General features: G+C 52.6%; 2 protein-coding genes across 2 annotated transcripts in view; one reads left to right on the top strand and one right to left on the bottom strand.

The window, feature by feature from the left end:
• Positions 1 to 15,143, top strand: part of MYH7B (myosin heavy chain 7B) — a 31,130-nt gene extending 15,987 nt beyond the window's left edge. Inside the window, exons 19-42 of the mRNA XM_088538718.1 lie at positions 930 to 1,017; positions 1,489 to 1,606; positions 2,181 to 2,304; positions 2,766 to 2,902; positions 3,326 to 3,581; positions 3,853 to 4,095; positions 4,468 to 4,644; positions 4,992 to 5,137; positions 5,699 to 5,789; positions 6,405 to 6,794; positions 7,225 to 7,351; positions 8,029 to 8,147; positions 8,641 to 8,837; positions 9,057 to 9,406; positions 9,675 to 9,799; positions 10,120 to 10,235; positions 10,357 to 10,549; positions 10,654 to 10,857; positions 11,005 to 11,130; positions 11,280 to 11,450; positions 11,704 to 11,808; positions 12,065 to 12,160; positions 12,348 to 12,485; positions 15,054 to 15,143. Of these exons, the coding sequence (XP_088394844.1) occupies positions 930 to 1,017; positions 1,489 to 1,606; positions 2,181 to 2,304; positions 2,766 to 2,902; positions 3,326 to 3,581; positions 3,853 to 4,095; positions 4,468 to 4,644; positions 4,992 to 5,137; positions 5,699 to 5,789; positions 6,405 to 6,794; positions 7,225 to 7,351; positions 8,029 to 8,147; positions 8,641 to 8,837; positions 9,057 to 9,406; positions 9,675 to 9,799; positions 10,120 to 10,235; positions 10,357 to 10,549; positions 10,654 to 10,857; positions 11,005 to 11,130; positions 11,280 to 11,450; positions 11,704 to 11,808; positions 12,065 to 12,160; positions 12,348 to 12,485; positions 15,054 to 15,143 (3,927 nt within the window). The remainder of the gene's footprint in view (positions 1 to 929; positions 1,018 to 1,488; positions 1,607 to 2,180; positions 2,305 to 2,765; positions 2,903 to 3,325; positions 3,582 to 3,852; positions 4,096 to 4,467; positions 4,645 to 4,991; positions 5,138 to 5,698; positions 5,790 to 6,404; positions 6,795 to 7,224; positions 7,352 to 8,028; positions 8,148 to 8,640; positions 8,838 to 9,056; positions 9,407 to 9,674; positions 9,800 to 10,119; positions 10,236 to 10,356; positions 10,550 to 10,653; positions 10,858 to 11,004; positions 11,131 to 11,279; positions 11,451 to 11,703; positions 11,809 to 12,064; positions 12,161 to 12,347; positions 12,486 to 15,053) is intronic.
• A 526-nt stretch (positions 15,144 to 15,669) lies between these two features.
• The window catches only part of TRPC4AP (transient receptor potential cation channel subfamily C member 4 associated protein), a 31,517-nt gene continuing 24,842 nt past the window's right edge, over positions 15,670 to 22,344 (bottom strand). The window contains exons 12-19 of the mRNA XM_088538736.1: positions 21,332 to 21,433; positions 19,869 to 19,952; positions 19,444 to 19,534; positions 18,950 to 19,090; positions 17,512 to 17,620; positions 17,246 to 17,358; positions 16,804 to 17,010; positions 15,670 to 15,910 (exon numbers count right to left, since the gene is read on the bottom strand). Coding sequence (XP_088394862.1) covers positions 15,773 to 15,910; positions 16,804 to 17,010; positions 17,246 to 17,358; positions 17,512 to 17,620; positions 18,950 to 19,090; positions 19,444 to 19,534; positions 19,869 to 19,952; positions 21,332 to 21,433 — 985 coding nt within the window. The 3' untranslated portion in view covers positions 15,670 to 15,772. The remainder of the gene's footprint in view (positions 15,911 to 16,803; positions 17,011 to 17,245; positions 17,359 to 17,511; positions 17,621 to 18,949; positions 19,091 to 19,443; positions 19,535 to 19,868; positions 19,953 to 21,331; positions 21,434 to 22,344) is intronic.

Raw genomic sequence — 22,344 nt, forward strand, 5'->3', positions numbered from 1 at the left:
TGTCCCATGATAGTGTGGAGTTGTGGCCAGGTGTTCCCTTCCCAGAGTCAGATCCTGGATGGGCTGCACGTGTATGAGGAGAGGAAGGCAGTCTGGAAGCACCAAGGGTGCAGATGCATTTTGCTTGAGCAAAGGCAGGGCCATGACTTGGTTTGAGCCCTGCCTTGAAGAGAAAACAAACCTATAAACAATTGTAATACAGCCCTGTGCTCTGAGACCTGCCACACCTGTAGGAACCCATTGCCCTTCCCTCATGCTGCAGCCTTGCAGGCAGGAGTCAGGTCTGGATTCACGGCCTGTGACAGTACTTTGCAAGACTCTGATCCCAGAGAATGGCTTTCATGGTCCTGCCAGGTCCTGCCAGGTCCAAGCAGATGTTCACAGAGTAACCCTGCTGTGAGCCAGGCCCAGGACAAGGCTGGGTGGCAAAAGGGCGAAGGTCCAGGCTGGCTCTGCAGCACCCTCCATCACAGCTGAAGGACATGGACAACACTGGGGAGGCACAGGGAAAACCTGCTGTGATGGGGACTGCAGGCAGCTGGATGCCAACAGAGCTGTATCCAGGAATGCACCTGGTCCTGTGGGTGCAGCACCTGGTTCTCCCTCCCTCTGTCACAAAACTTTACCTACACATACTTGGGAGGCACCTGCCTCCTCTCCAGCATTGCCTGTCTGACAGCCCAATCCTCTGTGCCAGTGCTCCCACCCTGCCAGAGCACAGTGGTCCTGCCACAGGGCTGGGACTGTCCAGCTGACAGGATAGCACAGAGAGCAGCCAAGCTGGGGGAAGTTCCCCTTTCTCCCATGAATAGTGGTAAGGGGCTCCCAGTGTCCCCTTTCTCCCTGCTTTGGGTGAAGGGTGTGGGGAGAAGTGTTGTAGGGGAGCAGAGATGCCACCTCGTGCCTCATACCCCATGTCTGCCCTACAGGAGAATCTCAACAAGCTGATGACCAACCTGCGCTCCACGCAGCCCCACTTTGTCCGCTGCATCATCCCCAATGAGACGAAGACCCCAGGTATGCATGGACTGAGAGAGTCACCTGTCAGCTCCCTCGGGTGACATCCACATGTGGGAGCTGGCAGGGACTCCTGCCCAGCTTCTGCGCTGACCTTCTCCCCAAAACATTTTCTCTCAGCGGCCCTTTTGCTGCTGAGACAGAACATCTTTGTGTGGAAACTACTGTGACCCCTGCTATTCTCCACTACTGGGGAAAACTAGTTTTCCTAGGCTTTCAGATGGGCTTTGTGCTACCGTCTTGCACATGTGTCTAACACTAGGCACCAACAAGTCTTTTAGGCTGACTTCTACCCTCCAGAGCCCAGCCTGAGGTGGTCCGCAGGATGGGTTAATTCCCATGCTCAGAAACACAGGTGCTTTGTGGAGTTCAAATAACCTGTTTGCAGGTTGTTGCAGAGCCCGTGCTGCAGTTGTACTTCCCGCTTCCCTGCGGGCTGGATGTCAGCTCCATCCCTGCTCTCACCTCTAGGAGCCATGGACTCTTTCCTGGTGCTGCACCAGCTGCGGTGTAACGGTGTCCTTGAAGGCATACGCATCTGCCGCAAGGGATTCCCCAACAGGATCCTCTACGCAGACTTCAAGCAGCGGTAACTCCCTCTTGTCCCAGCCCCAGCGGTCAGCGCTTGTCCTGGGGGGAAGGAAACTGCCTGGACTCTGCCCCATGCCCCAGTGCCAGCACCGTTAGCTCTGCAGTTGGCTCTGTGGTGCAAATCAAGAAGAGCGTGGTGCCAGCACAATTAGTTCAGTGCATCACTGGAGCGCTGATGATGCTTGGGATGGCTGAACACAGGGCTGGTGCAGATGGGTGGTAGCAAGGCCCAGGTCCTCAAATTCTGGTTCTGAATTCCCTCTGCTTTAGGGTTCTTTAGTGGTCTCAGGCTGGCACTATAGACCCACCTTGGCCTGGGTCTGGCCGGGAAAGGTGAAGCCATTGGCCCTGCACAGTTCTCCTCATATAGAGGGACATGGGTCTGGCAGGGTTCCCTGGGGCTTGCTCTGGGGTAGATTCCATACTACACCTTGGAGCTCCTGGTCCATACAATGGCTACAGCCTGTGCTGCAGGCATCATAGGCATGATCTGCCTACAGGAAAGGTGAAGGAGCCATCATTTCTGTGATGGGGTTCTCTTGCATGATCTTGTCTCTGCTCTGTCCCTGCAGCTACCGTATCCTGAATCCAGCGGCCATCCCAGATGACAAGTTTGTGGACAGCAGGAAGGCCACAGAGAAGCTGCTGAGTTCTTTGGATCTTGACCATTCACAGTACAAGTTTGGTCATACCAAGGTGAGATCAAGCAGTTTGATATATCTCCTTGGGATGGGGATGACGCCATTCATCTACAACCCCAGTATATTCTCCCTGTCCAGCCTGCTGTCTGTGTGGCCACAGCATGGCTGAAGTCCCATGCTCTGTGTCCCCTGAAGGCACTGAGCAGGATAGGACACACAGGCAGGAAGTCACCACGTCCTGACCTCACAGCACCCAACACAACAGGGTGAACCCAATCCGTGCTAGGGGCTCCGAGGGGATGTGCACAGGGCAGAGATCCAACTGTGCCCATGCCTTGTGTGGATGGGTCTCCAGGGGGTGCCCAGCCTGTGTGTGTGCCCCGTGCAGGGCGCCTGGGCCTGCTGTGTCTATCGCGCCAGCACAGGTACCTGCTCAGGCCAGTCTGACACATCATGCCACAGCCAGGCACCCTGCCCTCCCTGCCCTTGACTCTGCTCCCATTCCCTTGCCTGCAGGTGTTTTTCAAGGCTGGTTTGCTGGGCCTGTTGGAAGAGATGCGAGATGAGCGCCTGGCCAAGATCCTGACCATGCTGCAGGCCAGAATCCGTGGGCACCTTATGCGCATTGAGTATCAGAAGATCATCAGCAGGAGGTAGAGCTGTGGCTGGGGGAGAGAACCTTGTGAGTGCCCCTCCTCACTCCTCCTGCCCATTTCCATGGATTTGGCCCTGGGAGTTGCTTGTGGCTGCTGTGGATCAGCTTGGCCCTGTTGTGCAGGGAGGAACTTGGCATGGATTTGGCAGGAAGAGTCAGTGTGTTTGGGTGGGGAGATCTTTAGAATTCGTCTGGAAAGATTTAATATGATACAACATCAGAAGGCCCAGTGGCCATGCCACACTGCCCATCCTGTTGTGGCTGTCACAGGGTGCAAAGAACGTACCATTCACTCAACATTTGTCCTTCTGCTGGAGATGCAGAGTCCTTTTCAGGCCTGCAAAAGCCAGGTCTCTGCTGCAGTGAGGATAATAGGTGGGAAATCTACACCCATGGTAATGCCGTGCTTCTGTCTCTTCAGGGAAGCTCTCTATACCATCCAGTGGAACATCCGGGCTTTCAATGCTGTCAAGAACTGGTCTTGGATGAAGCTGTTCTTTAAGATCAAGCCTTTACTCAAGTCTGCTCAGAGTGAGAAGGAAATGGCCAACCTGAAGGAGGAGTTCCAGAAACTGAAAGAGGCTCTGGAGAAGTCAGAGGCTAAGAGGAAGGAGCTGGAAGAGAAGCAGGTCACCATGACTCAGGAGAAGAATGACCTCGCTCTACAGCTGCAGGCAGTGAGTACCTCATCCACTCCTTGCCAGGGGTAAAGGTACTGCAGCTGGCTGAAGGTCCATGGGTTGAGCAAGGAGCAGATTGCTTTGGCTCTTGCTAGTGTTAGTTGCTCTTCCATGGAATAAGCAGTGACTGGAACTATCTTCTGATGCAGCTGAGCACCTTGGTCTGGCTCTGCCCCCTCCATGAGGAGGGCTTGAGCTCAGGGTCAGGGCAATATGACTGAGCTTTTGGGGTGGTGACTGAGCACTATGTCTTTTGTGCCTGTTCCAGGAGCAAGACAACCTGGCAGATGCAGAGGAGCGCTGTGACCTGCTGATCAAGTCCAAGATCCAGCTGGAGGCCAAGGTGAAGGAGCTGACAGAGCGCCTGGAGGACGAGGAGGAGATGAACTCGGACCTCACAGCCAAGAAACGCAAGCTGGAGGATGAGTGTGCAGAGCTGAAGAAGGACATCGATGACCTAGAGATCACACTGGCCAAGGTGGAGAAGGAGAAACATGCCACAGAGAACAAGGTAATTTCAGAGTTCAGCTGTGCTCTGCCCCAGACACTGGCATTGCTGAGTGGCCTCAGTCCTTGTGGCAGCTCTTGGTGATAAACAGAAGAGAAATATGAAGGACAAGGCTGCTGGTGTCAAGGAGCTGGGACTGAGCAGAGTGAAAATGAGAGAGGATAGAAGCCTCCAGTGCCCTGCAGCACTGTGTCTGGGCCTTTTGGCACAAGGCCCTGGGGTAAACCCGGCCATGGTTAGAGGAGCTGGCTGCTGCTGTGCTGGCAAGTTGCTGCTCATCATTGACTCCTGCCCTTAGTAGGACAGGCCAATGTATTAGCTTTGTGTCCCCTCTCTCAGAGAATAGTCGCTCAGTTTTTGACTTCACTGACCTAGGTTAAAAACCTGATTGAAGAGATGGCTGCTCTGGACGAGATCATTGCGAAGCTGACAAAAGAGAAGAAGGCACTGCAAGAGGCCCATCAGCAGGCCCTGGATGACCTGCAGGCCGAGGAGGACAAAGTCAACACACTGACCAAAGCCAAAGTCAAACTGGAGCAGCAAGTGGATGATGTGAGTAATGGGCCAGTAACAGTGAAGTGAGGCAGGTTTGAATCACACATGTCCTGGAGTGCCCAAATGCTGGCCCTGAGTGGCATCTGCTAGGTGGGATCATTATCAGATCCCAGTTAAATACAACCAAACTATGAATAACTCATTGACAAACCACCCGTGAACCAAGAGATCATCCAGAGGATCATGGGGAGCAGTCCTGGACTGGGGGAATGGGACTCCAGACCAAATGGGGAACAGCTCTGATTCTCTAGGCAGGGTAAAGTTCCCACAGAAATGGCCATAAGGTAGGTCAGGAGTTACAGACAGCCCTATCCCTCCCTAGCCTGTCTCCCTTCATTCTCCAGCTGGAAAGCTCTCTTGAACAAGAAAAGAAAATTCGCATGGACTTGGAGAGAGCAAAGCGGAAACTTGAAGGTGACCTGAAGTTAACGCAAGAGTCTGTAATGGATCTGGAGAATGACAAACAGCAGTTGGAGGAGAAACTCAAAAAGTGAGTGTGGTGTGTGTCCCTGAGCAGCGTCCTTACTCTGCCCAGCCAGTACCCACCTCTAAACCACGTGGCCTCAGCAGAGGCTCTTGGGATGTGGTTGTGAGCACTGCTGGTGTGATCAGTCCAGGGAAAATAAGGGGTTAGTTTTGTTGGGCGTTATGCAGAGACGCTGCAGGAGTTGTTCTCGCAAGGAGCCACGTGGACTAGTGGGTCAAGGTGCTTTAGGACTTTCTCTGTATGTAGGGTGAGAGAGACTTGCCTGGCAGGACCCTAATGCAGAGCTGTGATATCACTCACAAGTGCAATCTTCATCTCTCATATCTCATCCCAGCTGAGGGGTTGGAGAACAGCACCCAGAGACCTGATAGGGAAAACCTCCGAGTTGGATCGGCTGCAAGTCTGGCCGCTCCAGGCCTGGCCCAGAGCCTTTTCCTTTGTTTATTTACCCTTTGGGCCTGGGTGATGCATTGAAAGGAGCCAGTGTCCTCTGGCTTCAGTGACTAGAGGGACTCAGTGGGACAGTGCTTCTGTGACCAGAGATTTGCCTTTTTTTTAATGCAGGAAAGACTTTGAAATAAGTCAGCTGAATTCAAGGATTGAAGATGAGCAAGTCCTTGAGGCCCAGCTGCAGAAGAAGATAAAGGAGCTTCAGGTATAGTGAGAAGAATGATTCTCAAGGGCCAGTAGTCCTAAATTTCCATCAAACAAAGTGCTGGGGAAATTGAAATAGTCTGGCCCTTGTCTGAGCCCAGGTGTACCTCCTTGGCAGCAGGAAAATGGAGAAAAAAAGTTCAAGCAAAGCCCTCTGCCTAGATAGGGTGGACTGGAAAATTCAGGAATGAACTAATGAGGTAAACACTAGTACAAGCATGAAAAACACCCTCTAGGATGTTGTCCTTTCTCTAGACTAAGACCGCAGACCTATCCCCAGACTCTACAGATGCAAAACTTGTTTGTTGGGCTTCTTTCTAGCAAAGACAGACTCCCAAAATCAGGCTCCTGAATCAACTGCCATTGAGGCATTGAGGAGGAACTAGGATCAGCCTGGATCCTGACAGAAGGGTCCACAGGAGAGCAGAAACTGAAGCAAAGAAGCTATCAGGGCATACTTGCCTCCAAGATACCCAAAACAGTCCAAGCATTTGGTCTGGGCTCGCGGCTTTCTGCTACCCAGCATCAGAGGGTATAACTTGCTGTATCTGGGGGAGAAAAGATGTTGGTGCTTCATCCAGTGCTCCAAACGTGTGCTTCATTTGGTCTTCTCCAGGCCCGGATTGAGGAGCTGGAGGAGGAGCTGGAAGCGGAGCGCACGGCGAGAGCCAAGGTGGAAAAGCAGCGAGCAGAAGTGTCGCGGGAGCTGGAGGAGCTGAGCGAGCGGCTGGAGGAGGCTGGTGGGGCGACAGCCACGCAGCTGGAGATGAACAAGAAGCGGGAGGCCGAGTTCCTGAAGCTGCGGCGGGACCTGGAGGAGGCCACGCTGCAGCACGAGTCCACGGCAGCCGCCCTGCGCAAGAAGCACGCGGACAGTGTAGCCGAGCTGAGCGAGCAGATCGACAACCTGCAACGTGTCAAGCAGAAGCTGGAGAAGGAGAAGAGTGAGATGAAGATGGAGGTGGACGACCTGTCATCCAACATCGAATATCTCACCAAGAACAAGGTGGGCACCAGCTGTGTGTGGGGCAGGTTCTGTCACTATGTGAGAGTTTTGGGCCCTGCAGCCCTGACAGACGCATCATGGCATCTTGCTGCAGTGCCACATCCATGGGATATTGCCCTATCTATGTCTGCTGTGCCAAGACTAAGTCCCTTTTGCTCAATGTGTACTGCTATATGGCAGTGCTTGCAGAATTTGAGGTGCTGCCCAAAGTTGGAAGATCTAGGAAGATGCTTCCCATGAGACATTCAGCAGAGAGATGCTGGAGGGAGCTGCTGTCAGCCTAGCAGGGACAGGACAGCTCTGGCAGGCTCCTGCCCTCCGTCCTGTGCTCTTAGGGATTAGCCAAGCAGGGAATCCCAAGGTGATGTGCAGTCACTAGCCCCCTGTGGGCAGAGCTGTCTCTCACGTGGGCTTTGCTTGGTGTGCGCAGGCCAACGCCGAGAAGCTCTGTCGCACCTATGAGGACCAGCTGAGCGAAGCCAAGTCCAAGGTGGATGAGCTGCAGCGACAGCTGGCTGACGTGAGCACGCAGCGTGGCCGGCTGCAGACCGAGAACGGTAGGCAGGAGAAGCGGCCGCGGGGCGCCTTGTTGCTCTGGGGCTCGCGCTGCGTTGCCTGTGTCATGGAGCAGCGGTTTAGCTGCACAAACCGGCCTGCCCTGCGCATGGACACAGTGAAGCTGCTTGCGCCGGTGCTGGGGCACGTGCCATGATCTCAAGCATCAGAACAAGGGCTGGCTGCCCTGCTTAGCCTTGAGCTCTGCTGTGTGGTTACAGCTGGGGATGCTGGAGGTTTCCACACAGCGCCCTTCAGCGGGTATGTTTGGGCCATGTCACCTCCACTGGGTACTTTGTTACTCAAATTTTCTCCCTTCTGCCAAGCAGGAGGAAAAGAAGCCATAGCCTTGTCCTGGTCCACCTGTGTTGTCCCGAAAAACTTCCTGCACTTCATGGGACAGTCTCAGGTCCCTCCAGCTTGGCGAAGGAAAGAGTCACCTCTGTGAGGCCTCCAAAGTCCTCGTTGATGAGGGCTAAGCAGAAGCTATGATAACTCTGGCTAGTGAGGGAGCGTTGTGGAGGGCCCCTGGTTTGGGGATAATCCACCAGAGTTCATGTGTGTGGGTGTGACTGCTGCTGGGGCATCCTGGCACTGGGAAATGCTGTTGTGGGGAGGTGAAGACCACAAGCTTTCCTGGGCCCTCTGCCCCAACGTAGCCGTTTGATTCTGAACACAGGGGAGCTGAGCCGACTGCTGGAGGAGAAGGAGTCCTTCATCAACCAGCTGAGCCGTGGCAAGACCTCATTCACACAGACCATCGAGGAGCTCAAGAGGCAGCTGGAGGAAGAGACCAAGGTAAGGCTGCTGGGACATGGCTGAGCTCTATGGCCCGGGAGGCATTGCCCGAGAGGGAATAGACCAGCAGGAGGACTGGAAATCCAGGCCCCATGAGAAGAAAAATATTGCTCTGCGGCCTCCTGAGGTCCACACGTCGCTCTGCTGGGAAGGCCACACTGGGGCCCAAGCTGCAGCATGGGCTTACCAGAGAAATGTCACCAGTGCTGACCTGGATTCCTATTTGCTTTCATAGCTGCATCCAGGCAGGGCAGTCAGGGCCAACAGCTCACAGTGACAGTGATATCAGGAAATGGGCCACGTGTCCCACCATCGCAGTGGCCCAGCAACTTAGGCTGGTGGGATGGGACGTGCCTTGCACATAGGAGACCCAAGAGCCACCGTTGGCCCCCCCAAAAGCAGTAGTCTGTCCATCCGCATCTAGTGTTGCACTGTAAGAAGCCTCCAGGAGCCTGGTGTCAGCTGCTGGTCTCATGAGCTCTCCCTTCCTCAGAGCAAGAACGCCCTGGCTCATGCCCTGCAAGCCTCCCGGCACGACTGCGACCTGTTGCGGGAACAGTATGAGGAGGAGGTAGAGGCCAAGAGTGAGCTCCAGAGGACCCTGTCCAAAGCCAATGCAGAAGTGGCCCAGTGGAGAACCAAGTATGAGACAGATGCCATCCAAAGGACAGAAGAGCTTGAGGAAGCCAAGTGAGTCTCATGCCACATGGCACAAGAACATGTACTGTGCAGGTAGCTGGGCCCTATTCAAAGATGGGGCTTTGCCAGACCCCAGGGTCAGGCTGCAGTTCTCTGCCCAGAAGGAGGCCCTTACCAGGGTGTTTGGGCAGGTCATGGCCTTTCATCCCCAGAGCAAGAGCTGGGATGATGCTTGGGCTGAGCATCCTCACCCTTTGCTGTCCTTGGCAGGAAGAAGCTGGCCATCCGTCTGCAGGAGGCAGAGGAGGCAGTGGAGGCTGCTCACGCCAAGTGCTCCTCACTGGAGAAAACCAAGCACCGTCTGCAGACAGAGATTGAGGACCTCTCGGTGGACTTGGAGAGAGCCAACTCAGCCTGTGCTGCCCTGGACAAGAAGCAACGCAACTTCGACAGGGTCTTGGCTGAGTGGAAGCAGAAGTATGAGGAGACCCAGGCAGAGCTGGAAGCATCACAGAAGGAGTCACGTAGCCTGAGCACAGAGCTCTTCAAGCTCAAGAATGCCTATGAGGAGTCCCTGGACAACCTGGAGACCCTCAAGAGGGAGAACAAGAACCTGCAAGGTAGGAATGAGCTTTTGGAGAAGCAGATCTCTGTGGCTCCTTACGTATCTCCTGCGAGAGATGCCCAGGCTGCAGGAGAGCGCAGCAGGAGCCAGCAAGGGGAATGGTGCCCATTCCGCCAGCACAACCCCGGTGTCTGGATGGCTGCTCTGCCATGAAATAGGGAGGACGCAGGCTCAGCCTGGGCTGGTGGGGAGATGGGAAAGTTGCCCATGTGGGGTTGGTCCTGCAAATCAGCCCTGACCTGGCGCCCTTCTTCTCCTGCCAGAGGAAATTGCTGATCTGACTGACCAGATCAGTCTGAGTGGCAAAACCATCCATGAGTTGGAGAAGCTGAAGAAGGCCCTGGAGAGTGAGAAGAGCGATATACAGGCAGCCCTGGAGGAGGCTGAGGTGAGGTTGTGTTTCCCACCAGTTGTCCTGTGCTTGCTGCCCCAAAGGCACTTCACCTCCCATGCCTCTGGTGAGGTGGTTTGGGGCTGGTGACCCATAGAGCACGACCGCCCTGAGTGACAGGCCCCCACCAGCACCTGGGGGATCCTCAGGCCCTGCTCGGGAGCGTCACACAACCCCTAGCAGGTCACGGAGGAGGGCTCTTGACTGCCCTGACTCCTTGTGCTCCCCACAGCTTTAGAATGGATGTGAGGTCAGGATGGGTTGGCTGGGGAGGCCTCCCTGGGCCTGCTCTTAAACAGGGATGCTGCTATCCCTAGGGAGCCCTGGAGCACGAGGAGAGCAAGACGCTGCGTATCCAGCTGGAGCTGAACCAGATCAAGGCTGACGTGGACAGGAAGCTGGCGGAGAAGGACGAGGAATTTGAGAACCTGAGGTGTGTGGGGAGGGGAGACAGTCTGGGCGCTGCAGGGGCAGGGCTGGCATGACACCCATGATGGGACAAGTGGGTTCCTGGAGGCCACCACTGACACACTGTCACACATTGCTGACTGCAGACGAAACCACCAGCGCGCCATGGACTCCATGCAGGCCACGCTGGATGCTGAGGCTCGGGCCAAGAACGAGGCTGTCAGGCTGAGGAAGAAAATGGAGGGAGACCTGAATGAGATGGAGATCCAGCTGAGCCACGCCAACCGCCAGGCAGCTGAGTTCCAGAAGCTGGGCCGCCAGCTGCAGGCCCAGATCAAGGTTGGAGGCCAGGGATGGGATGACTGGGTGCCGCCCCAGCTGCCAGCTCTGGCTTGGGGCTCTCCCCTTCTTCACTTCCTCACTGACCCGGTGCTGCCTGGCAGGACCTGCAAATCGAGCTGGACGACACCCAGCGCCACAATGACGACCTGAAGGAGCAGGCGGCCGCGCTGGAGCGGCGCAACAACTTGCTGCTGGCAGAGGTGGAAGAGCTGCGGGCAGCCCTGGAGCAGGCTGAGAGGAGCAGGAAGTTGGCAGAGCAGGAGCTGCTGGAGGCCACCGAAAGGGTCAACCTGCTCCACTCACAGGTGAGCGGCCTTGTGTCGAACAGCTGGGCTGTGGGGTTCTGTTGGGCCACGGATGGGTTGAGGTACCTGGGCGCCTGTTTGGCATTGGGGCCACCATCCAAGGTGAACAGCTGGTCCCTGAGCCACTTCCCCATTCTCTGCTTGTAGAACACGGGCCTGATCAACCAAAAGAAGAAGCTGGAGACTGACATCTCGCAGCTGAGCAGTGAGGTGGAGGACGCAGTGCAGGAGTGCCGCAATGCCGAGGAGAAGGCCAAGAAGGCCATCACAGATGTAAGAGCAGGGTGCAGACTGCGCAAGGGTGCCCAGAACCCTGCGGGGCTGGGAGGAGAGGGGAGGCTCTCGCAGCTCCCCTTGGGGCCCCTGGATCGAGTAGGGCTGCCAGGCCTGATGGTGGCATCTGTGTGCCCTTGACCCTGCAGGCTGCCATGATGGCAGAGGAGCTGAAGAAGGAGCAGGACACGAGCGCACACTTGGAGCGGATGAAGAAGAACATGGAGCAGACCATCAAGGACCTGCAGATGCGCCTGGATGAAGCGGAGCAGATCGCTCTCAAGGGGGGCAAGAAGCAGATCCAGAAGCTGGAGGCGAGGGTGAGGCAGCAAGGGCAGCCCAGAGGCACTGCCCACCCAGGAGCTCCTGGCACTGCCCCGGCTTGCGTGTTCCCCAGCGTAGGGTGGCGATACCCGGTTTTGCAGCCCCGTCCCGTGCAGCGATGCTCAGGACCGGAGCGCTCGGGGCTGGCTGGGCCCTGCCTGGGGCTGGGCGCTGGGGCCGTCGCGCCCACCGGGCCAGGCTGTGCTGCTGGGGACGGGGAGCGCTCACTTGGCCTCCCTCCCCACGCAGGTGCGCGAGCTGGAGGGGGAGCTGGACATGGAGCAGAAGAAGATGGCCGAAGCGCAGAAGGGCATTCGCAAGTACGAGCGGAGGATCAAGGAGCTTAGCTACCAGGTACAGCCCTACAGCACCCTCCTTGCCTGGCCCCTGTGGCCCTTTAGGGGCAGAACCTTGGCTGGAAGCTGCCAGGCCAGGAGGGAGCCAGGGGACACCCCTTGGGACAGGGGGCAGTGGGTGGGTAGGAGCTGCCTGGGTGGGGAGGGCCCTGGCACCACTGGGATAGAGGAGATGGAGCAGGAGGCCGAGCAGGACACTGGGCTCTTGCACCAGCCCCCAGGGCTCCTGCTGACGGGGCTGGGGGCTCTCGCAGGCTGAGGAAGACAGGAAGAACCTGACCCGGATGCAGGACCTGATCGACAAGCTGCAGAGCAAAGTGAAGAGCTACAAGCGCCAGTTTGAGGAGGCGGTGAGTGCTCCTCTCCTTCCCCAGGGGCTGCTTGGGGAGACTCATAGGGGCCACCCGGTGGGGTGAGCTAAAGGGGAAAGGGCCCTCAGGCCCAGGGTGGGAAATGCACGGCCCGGGGACTGGGCTGTGCCTCGTGGACGCCCCCTCTCCTCTCACCCTGCTTTTCACGGTCCTCACCCCACCGCAGGAGCAACAAGCCAACTCCAACCTGGTGAAGTACCGCAAGGTGCAGCACGAGCTGGACGACGCGGAGGAGCGGGCCGACATCGCCGAGACCCAGGTCAACAAGCTGCGTGCCCGCACCCGGGAGGTCATCACCTCCAAGGTGAGGCCCAGCGCCGCGAGCACCCGGCCGCGGGGAGGGGACAGGGCCTCGCTGCCGTCCAGCCCTGGGGACAGGGCCTCGCTGCCGTCCAGCCCGTGCCAGGCTGCGGCGCGGAGCGAGCGGCAGTGCCGGCCACGGGGGGACCTGGTGGCGCCGCTCCGCTCGCTCCCTACAGTGTCTCACCCGCTCCCTTTGTTTTTTGCCAGCACGAGGAATAGGAAGGCAGACCCCAGCCTGGACCCGTCCCCTGCTGTGCTCTGGAGGCCAAGGGCTGCAACAGTCACTGCCAGCCGGGCACCGAGTGAATAAATGGAGCTCTCTACCCAGCCTGGCTGCTTCGTGTCTATTGAGGGGTAGCGCCAGCCCGGCCTCGCATCCTGCTGCACTCGTGGGGCCTGGGGAGGCAAAGCAGGAGCAGAGCGGGTGCTTCACCTCCATCGGTGAAACCTATGGGATCGCAGACAGGCACCAGGCCCCCCTGGCATCCATCAGAGCTGCTGCCAGCACAGGGCAAACTGGGCCCTGGGCACCAGCGCTCCGAGCTCGGACAAGAGCCCTTCATTCCCTGGCCTGCCCTAGTGCCCTGGTTCAGCCCTTTTCTTCCCCCTCCTTCCCAAACTCTTCAGCACCTTCAGATTCTGTCAGGGAAGGTGGGTGAGGGGGGAGGACAGAGCAGATTCCACTCAACCCATTAGCCAAGGTGAGAGGGGGAAAAGACTAAGTACAGAACCCAGCAAAGCCTCCTGCAGCCCTGGAAACTGCACTATGAAAAAAGACACTCCCTTTGCTTCTTTAAAATAGATTTCTTTAATAAGTTTCCATGTAATACGTTTGTTTGCAGTTAGTAAGTTGGCATTAGTGAGGACAGCACAAACCCCAGCAAGCACCAGGGCCAGCGCCGGCTTCGCGATGGCTGCGTTAGTCTCAGCTCCCCCCTCCTTCCCCATCACTCAGCCCCACGGGGCAGGCGCTGCCCCACGCGGGGCCCTTCCTCCCTCTGCCCTCCCTAAGACAAAGCAGGATGAAGGGTGCAACAATCTGCTCCCTCTCCAGAAAAAAATCCTTGGGGGGGCTAGTGGGGCCAGAGACGCTCCCGGGAGCAGGATTTGCTGCAGCCCTCCCTGTCCCCACGAGCCAAGGGAAGGAACTTCATGTCCTGCACGAGCCTGAAGGTGCAAACGCCACAGCCAAGCTGCCCCTGGCACATGGGACCCAACACCTACAAACCCACGTAAATTTGTGCTCCCCCGGGGCACAGCAGGGACCCCCGAGCTCAGCTGGAACTACTCGGCCACCCGCAGGGCACCAGCCGAGACCGCAGGCAGCTTGGTCCCCAAGGGTGCGGGATGGAAATGCGACGCCGCAGGGTGCCAGCAGCGCTCCCTGGCTGCGCCCGTTAACTGGACCTAGGGAAAAGGCAGCCCTTGCCTTTTAAATATTTTTTCATTTGAAGCATTTATTTTAAGTGTACATCTATTACAGTTAAGAAGAAGCAAAGATACACCAATACCACAACTACCCAAGAAAAAAAGAAAAAAAAAAAAAAAAAGGAAAAAAAAATGCAGATGAGAAAGAAATGGGGCAGGGAGGAGAGGGGCAAGGCAGGGATCTGATGAAGAACAGAGAGCTGCAGCTGCCCCAGCACAGAGCTCCCTGGCACCAGGAACATCAGCCCTGCCAGGAGGCTCCCCATGTTCCTGGGAGGCTCCGGGTTTACCCACGAGCTCAGAGTCTCTGCCTTGCAGCAGGGGCCAAGTATGGACTGTGAGTCCAGAGCAGGAGGCAGAAGTACAGGAAAAGCTGGAGGAGAAGGGTGACTCCTCAAGAGCAAACCCTGCGCTAGGGCTGGATCCAGTCCTGGCAGCCCCAGCCTGGCTTCCGTTCTGCTGGCAGGGAGGAGGGACAAGAGGCTGCTCCGAATATCCTCACCACCAGTCCCTGCCTGCAGCTCCTGGGGAGGGCAGTGAAGGCAAAACCGCCTCATCAAATAAGTTAAAAAGGGAATTCAGATGCACATTTGAAAGGAAAATGGTTTCTTGGAGCTGCAGCTTCAAGATGGTAAGTTTGGACTAAAAGGCAGTGGCTCAAGGCTTCAGACTACTTCATTCCTGGGAATGTGACTGTCTTGGAACAACATAGTTAACAGGGATGAGCAGACAGGGTGGGTTTGGGCTTGACAACTGCGACTCTGCCAAAACCTGCTCCCCCCTTTCCCAAAGTATCCTGCAAAGTTACCTTCAACTAGGAGTGTTTATTCCCAGCATTTAACACATCCTGATCAAGACAAATCCAGGAAACACTGACATCTCCAATAAATATTGCACTTCAAAATTAATGTGTGTGTGTTGATATTAGGGACTGAAAGCAGAAACTCGTATCAGGCTTCCAGGCATAGCAGGTTAGCATCAAGAGCAATGGTCCTGAAAAGGATTTTAAACCAGATTAGTTACCCAAGAAGGGACAAGCCGCAAGTTTTAAAAAATTAGTATGCTTTAATGCTAGTGCTCCATGAAAAAGCCAACCCCTGTTGCGATTCCACCACTGCTGAAACGTCTCTGTTCTCCGCAGCATAGTCAGAAGACCTCCAGCAGGAAGGATCTGCAGGAAAGACAGCAGGAGCAGAGGCTCTCTCCTAACGCACAAACAGACAAAGGCTGAACAGATTTAGTACCAAATGATCCAAAAGTAGATGGTGAAGAGGTGACTGGAGCTAGGGCTCTCAGGAATTAAAAGCACACGCACTCGCACTCACTCTAACCCACCCCAAACCCCGGATTCCAACCCCCGACAGAAGAGTTAAACCTGAAAGGATCCTCGTGGTGGCTCTGCATGTGGCTGGTGTGCTGGGGTCCTAGTCAGTGGCTCCTTGGACCTCACATTTGGAGGGTAATTTCTGTGCTTTTTGGCTTGCTCATTCTGGTAGCCCGGGTGAAGATCCCCAACCAAATTGGCACCATACAGGATATTGTCATTTGTCATCAAAAGGGACTCCAACCAGCCACTTCTGACTGGAGGGGAGGGGGAAAAAAAGGCTTTTTGTTTTTTTGCAGGCGATTGCTTTATCCCAGACCAAAGGGAAGCCGCATCCCTGACCGTGCTGCCCAGGGGGCTCTGCAGGTCTCCTCGGAGGGAGATGAGCGGAGGGGCCAGGGAGGGGGCCGGGGCTCAACACTGCGGTTCCGCTCCGCGGCGCCGCGCACGCACACACACACGACAGCGAATCCCTGAAAATCCACGGGCTGCGAGGCACCCTCCAAGCGCTGTCCATGGGAAGCCGGAGCGAGGAACTACTCCTCAGAAAAGTCTCTGTCAATGTCCATATACGCCTCGTCGATGTAGCTAACTATGGCACAGGGGGAAGTCCGGTCCGCACTGAGCAGTATAGACACAGTCTCTTTCCAGTAGGTAAAACTAATACATGAGCTCTGCGGGAGGAGAAGAGGAGGCTGGTTAGCAGGGGCTGCAGGCACCCACACGTAACACCTCGGGCAGGGAAAACTGAAAATCACTTCTAACCTGGAGCAGCTTTAACCCCCAATCCACCATTGAGGCCGTCCTGCTGGAGGGTGCAAAGAGGCCAGCGCTGAACCCCCTATGCCAGGCACTGTTATTTCCACTGTGACCTCTAGCACATTCATTCTATCAGCAGGGCAGCATTAGAGATGATATCTAAGGACACTGGACACAAACCAGCAGCAAACTCTCTAGGAGGCAGCACATCCTGCATCCCCAAGCAAACAGATCCTGGAGCAGGATGTAAAGGTGCAGCCAGCCCTGCAGCCAGCCTGTCACCTGTGTGCACCTCTGGCAGGCACCTGATTCATGGTTTGAATAACTTGGAAGAATTAAATACAATCAGCTGCATCCTCATGAAAAGTAGGTTTAGGGAGGAATTGATACTGAGATGTAAAACAGAGATCTGCTTTACAATAGCTCCAAGATCCACCCAAACAAACGGGCCACTCCACAGCAGTACTGTAAGCCCAAGGGCTCTCTCCTGGAGGGACAGGAGATGTCGGGCAGCTGCTGGTCCAGGGAGCAGGAGGCACAGGAGCTCACGTGCTCAGACCCACACAAGGTGGCAAGAAGCCTCCTGGCTTGGCATCTCCGAAAGCAATTCTACAGAGGCTGCCCAAAAAGATGGTCCTCCTCCTTTGACCTAACCATGGGAGAGACTTGAACCACACACCAACTCCATGCAGTCCTGGCAGCAAGTACCAGGGATCTGATTGCTGAAAGGGTGTGAAAAGCACTTCATAAAATTACTACTACACAGGCAGTTATAATTTTTCTTACTATGTTGAAGAGGTTCACATACATTTTCTAAGCAGGTGCTATCTTTGTCCTTGTTGAGGTAATGCTGTTGCCAGAATCGCAGGAGACTATGGAAGTTGTTCAGGATGAAGCCTGGGTATTTCTCTGTGTATTCCATCTGTTGCAAAGTGCGCAGATAAAAAGGCAGCTTTTCTTTCCTTCGGGCCAGCATTAAGATAACTAGACTTGTGTTCAAACAACTGACATTTTCCTAAAAGTAAAAATAACATAGGGTCAAACAACAACAACAAAGAGATTTGATCTTACCAACGACCTTCAAAACGCCCTCAAGGCAAGCATGCAGAGGAAGTTCTTCATCTGCAACACAGAAAAGGGCCACGGGTCTCTCGAAGAGAAGCCAGGTTCCTCCCTGCTCCCAGCCCAGCTCATCAGCACAGTGTCAGCAAGGTACCAGTGAAATTACTGCCACAGCGTCAGCTCTTTACCTGGGTAAGTGTCTGTACATGGATAATATTAATGAGACGGAAAAGAAAGGACATTCTCATGGACATCTGGGACATATAGGACAGCAGGCGGCATTCTGAGAGGACTTCTGCAACTGCAGCAAGAGGAAAAAGAGAATCATCAGGTTCTTAAAGTTTAGAAACATTGATTATACAGGGGATATTTCTCTGCCTCCAACCAGCATTTTCAAAGCCCAGGCTTAAAATGAACACTGTCACCACCAAAGACAACACTCCTTATTCTTTACCTTTAGCATCAGACTGATTCTCAAATCGGTCCAGGGACAACGTAATGCAGCGAACCAACATATTTGAGTCAACCAATGAACTGTTGATCTGATTCAAAAATGTCTGGAACTAAAGAGAAATACTTTTTTTAGTGTTGCATTTGCCCCGCAAGAGTCCTCCACGAGCACTAACAGAAGCAGCCTGACAGAAAAGCATTGGACACTCTTTTAGAATGTGTTATGACCAAGAGGTGCATAAACTAAATCCATTTCTCTGTTGGAACAAAGGGAATAGGCTACCAGGTAGAGCAACTAACAAAGCTGGGTGAATAGGGCAACAGCAGCACTCCAGAACTGAGCTTTCAGCATTGGAAGAGGACAGCTCTTAAAGGTTATGGCTAGGAGAAACCATCTCACAAGCACCTATCATCAAAATAAGGCTTCACAAATGCAGACAACTCCCCCTTTGCTCCAGAAACAAGGACAAAAGAGAGGTTCTGAGTGCCAAAAACCACAGTCATGGTTTCAGCCTGAACACTTGGTCATTCCACCTTCTCACTGGAACAGCTCACATCGAAGGGGAACAGGTACCATGGTCCGGTCAGCTGAATATCAAGGAGACAACACACTCACCTTTAAGTGACTCGCTTTAACCCTAATGAAAATAAAAGGGGACACATGCTCCTGATCTGACTCATGCAAGCCAAGCCAATATTGGCAGCAAGGGCTGATTGAAGGATGCCTGGCACTAATAAAATTCATTATGAAGCAGCCCCCATCCCTTCAATGAGATTGAGGTTTCACAGGCTGCTTTCTTTGAAAGGGGGAGATGATAAAAGCAAGGGTCCTACACTTCTTCTGAACAGCGGCTATTGCTAGGAAAGACATATGTGAGACAAAGAATGAGGTTTAAGAAAAAGTTACAGACCAATTAATAGCAAATACACACAACGTATTTTTACAGAAGTATGAATCAAAAAGCCATGACTTTCTGAATATGCCTCTAAATTCAAATACCACCAAAGCAAAGACATACCTGTTAGCACTAACCAATAATAATATTTTAAGTCACCTTCATTAAAATCTGTCTTCCTAAGAATTTTCTTTACAAGTGACTGTGGAAATATTTATTGGATACCCTGCATCTATCTCCACAACAACCGTCTTAAAGCAAAAGCCAGTGACATCAGGGGCTCTGCTCTGTGGTCTCTGAGCCCTGACCTTGGTTCGGAATGAGCACCCAGAGGGGAAACGTTTCTGCTGGGAGCAGCCCTGAAAACATGAGCAGGGAGCCACGGAACCTCCTGCTAACGGAGGTGGGTCAGTGCTCTGCGCTTACTGAGCCTTAAACTCACCTGTCACACTCAAAGTAACAAACCAAGCTGAGTTTCCCAACACTACAACTGGTTACGTAAGGGTGTAATTCAACCTACTGGGGACAACTTTTACAAATATTGACCTTCTCATCTGTGTTGATGTACTTGTTGAACCTCTTGAATGCATCGATATTGAATTTCATCAGTTCTCCCAGAAGGTCAAAGTAACTCTGCAGCACATCCCGTGATTTGCACTCACTGTCAACGATGCAGTAGAGAATATGCTGCCAATGGAAGAGAACACGTTACGACCGCAGCTTGGCAAAGCCACCACACCAGTCTGATTTAACCACTTCGAATATTTATCTGAGGGTTTAGTTTCTATATGGCAGAACATAGACAACCATTCAGCTGAGTCTTCTACAGCCTGCACCAGTGGAAAGTTCATTTACTAGAAGGGGCCCATGTCTGACTGTCACGAGCAGAATTCACAGACACTTTTCAACATCACAAAAATCACCCTACTATTATAGAGAATACTTATCCATGTCATTTTTACCATGACTCCTTTATTAAAAAACCCTTCTTGTTTTCTATGGAGATATGCTACAAATTAAGCTCAATGTGTACTTCTTACCTCCAGGAGCCCTCTCTTTAGGAGGAACATCTGGTCTGCATAGGAGGTGGTGCCTCGCAGAAAACTTTCAACTGCCCTTGCTTGCCAAAATCTGAGAAACAGAAATGTGGGTTTAGTTTCAATATCAGAGAAAGAGGGAAAACTTTATCACAATCAGAATTTAAACTAAGTTCCCTCATCAGTTTCATTCCAATGTGAAGCTGGAGAGATGTGTTGATCCCACAGAAAGTGGGTGACTGTACTGGATATAAGGTCCAACACATGCTTTGGCATTCTCCCTTACCTGCACCACGTCATTGCAACGAAATGCAACAAAGATCTTTTTGCACCTTATTATTTTAAGCATTTTCAACTGCTGCAAGCCTTGTGGAAACTGCTTTTCCAGTCCCCTCAAAACAACATGCTGGAGTGAAAGCAAAGCCCACCTGAAGGAGGATTCAGCCGGTTCCTTCTTCATGACCTGAAGTAGTCTGGTTAACAAACCTCTTTTCCCATCACAGACAAGACTCCTAAAGCATGCAAAAAAAGTTACAGTATGAGTGGACAGGCTGACAAGCACGTTATTCCATAGAATATTGAGTTCAGTACTCTGTACTAACAAAATCATGCGGGCTCTAGGATGGGGATATGGCCTGTATATAATAGCACGCAGCAAAGTATCCACCAAACACAACCACATGCAGAAGCCCGGCCTTAATCTCCTGTCTCAAGAAAGGTGCTGCACAAGTAAGGCTGGAAATGAAACTGAGCGATGCTGCCTCATGGCTCTACAACCACTCTGCAGGCGTGGGAGAAGATGCTTCAAAGTGGCACTTCTCTACTCCAAGAACAAAAAGCATGTGTAGTTCACCTGACTGATCCAGGTTCTCACCTTTACTATTGTATCGACACCTCTAATGAGCAGACAATAAATAACCACTGAGCAAGTCCCTGAGGAAGGCAGGTGCTTTCAGCAAGACAGTCTTTTATCTAAGCCCAAGGTAAAGCTCAGAAGAAAAGCTGAGAAACTCTGCAGGGTGTAAAAAGCTGTTTCCATCCTTGTTCCACTCCTTTCAGTGCACTCAGGCCAAATTTCTTCCCCTCACCAAATACTTATTCCTTTTTGAACAAGGATCGAAAGGCTCCTGTGCTTAGGAGGAGCGATCTGAGCAACACTGATACAACTTCTTACCAGTCAGGCAGATTATTATGATAATAATTATAACCTGGGAATCCTCTTAGAGGATACACTTTTGAGGCAGGGTAAGTCTGCTTTGTGCAATCCAAGTCCCTGCTCATACTCTGGAAGAATTTTGACCACTAAATTCTGCAACTTTGAGGGTTTTGTGAGATCTGTAAGGGTTTCACATCAGAGTTGTGTATTAAATGTAAGTACTCAACCTAATAGATACAGCATTCCCAGCATTTTATTTGGCTAAGTGGTTTAACATGTTAATCTAATTTAGCTTATTCTAGTTATCAGCTGCTCTTAAAATAAAAGCTTTGAGCAGACTCTTAAATCTGTTTATGCAGACTGGAAATACACATTATGTGCACAGACTGCTCCTGAATCTCAAACCTAGTATTTATTAGTAGCAGCAATTCATGCATTAGAGGGATCCAGCAAAGCCAGCAGTGAGACAGGCCCAACAGGCAGACCTAAAACATCACACGGAAGTCTGGGCCACAAACTCAAAATCTCCATGTTGGGTTGCATTTGCTTCTAAAAGGGCCTTAAAGCACACTTTAAAGCTGCTAACAACCACAAACACACCAAGATGCTTTAGATTCAGCGATACGTTTCAGCAGGCAGTTAAGTGTGATGCTTTGTAGCACTCCAGACCTTTGGAAGCGTAAAGGCTTCCAAAATGCTCCAATTTGCTGGCCTAGAATCTCTGCCCCTACTTACCTGTCTGTGTTAATGACTGCATCAACCTCGGGGATGTTGGCTTTATGGGAGATTGCACTCAGTTCATTAAGTTCTTGGCTGTTTAAAAGCAGATACTTGTTCCTAAAGCAGGAGAGTTGGGGAATAAGGGGAAAAGACATGATGAAGAGAATTAAAGACACACAGAAGAATGCCATGAAGAGTAGGAGGACACCACTAAGGTAGCTGCAGTTCTGTAAGGCTCCTCTGAGCTTTGCCAAATGCAAGTCTCAACACTAACCAGCTTCACCATTCCTATCCTTTTGCTGATCTGGTCAGGATCCTGGTGTTTGTTTTCCAAATATTTGCTTCCAAGTGGCACTAGTTTTTACAACCTCCGCAATAGTTTGCTGAATTTCAGCAAGCTTAAGCAGCACACTCCTCCACACCTTCCCGTTCTTCCTCTACCATTAAGGTGACTATACTATTTATTGGATAAAAAAAACAACCGAACAAAATAACCTTCTTTGTATTTTATTATTCTGATAAAACTAGTTACCCTGGAAATACTTAATGACTTCAAGAAATGCAGAAAAGAAAACAGGAATGGATATAAAAAACTTTTACTTTATGTATACACATATATACATATGTGTATACATAAAGTAAAAGGCCTTATTACATATTTTTTTCATAATGAAATCAAATTGGATTATCTATATTAAAAAAAACCCCACGGAGTTCAGAGCAGGGCAGACACAGAAGTGTATTCCAGAGCCTCCTTTTAGCACAATTCCCCCATTAATTCCAACATGCTCCCAAGAGTCCTCTGATTTCAACCTGCTCAGAATCAGAGAGCCAAGACTTATTTTCAGGAAACCCTGAAGAATGATGTGATACCTGGGTGTGGGAAGAGAACCTGTTCATGAAAACACAGTAACTACACAGAAGACAAACTATTAGACCAGAAAGGTGATGAGGAAGGGAAGCTTCCTCCACATGCCTTCTTGCTTCAAACACTATCTTCCAGATTAGTGCTCACTGTCATGTGAAGC

The sequence above is a fragment of the Tinamus guttatus genome, unplaced genomic scaffold (genome assembly GCF_059628265.1).
Source record: "Tinamus guttatus ecotype Peru unplaced genomic scaffold, ASM5962826v1 Tinamus_guttatus_pri_ptg001150l, whole genome shotgun sequence".
In the NCBI taxonomy this organism is placed as follows: Eukaryota; Metazoa; Chordata; class Aves; order Tinamiformes; family Tinamidae; genus Tinamus; species Tinamus guttatus.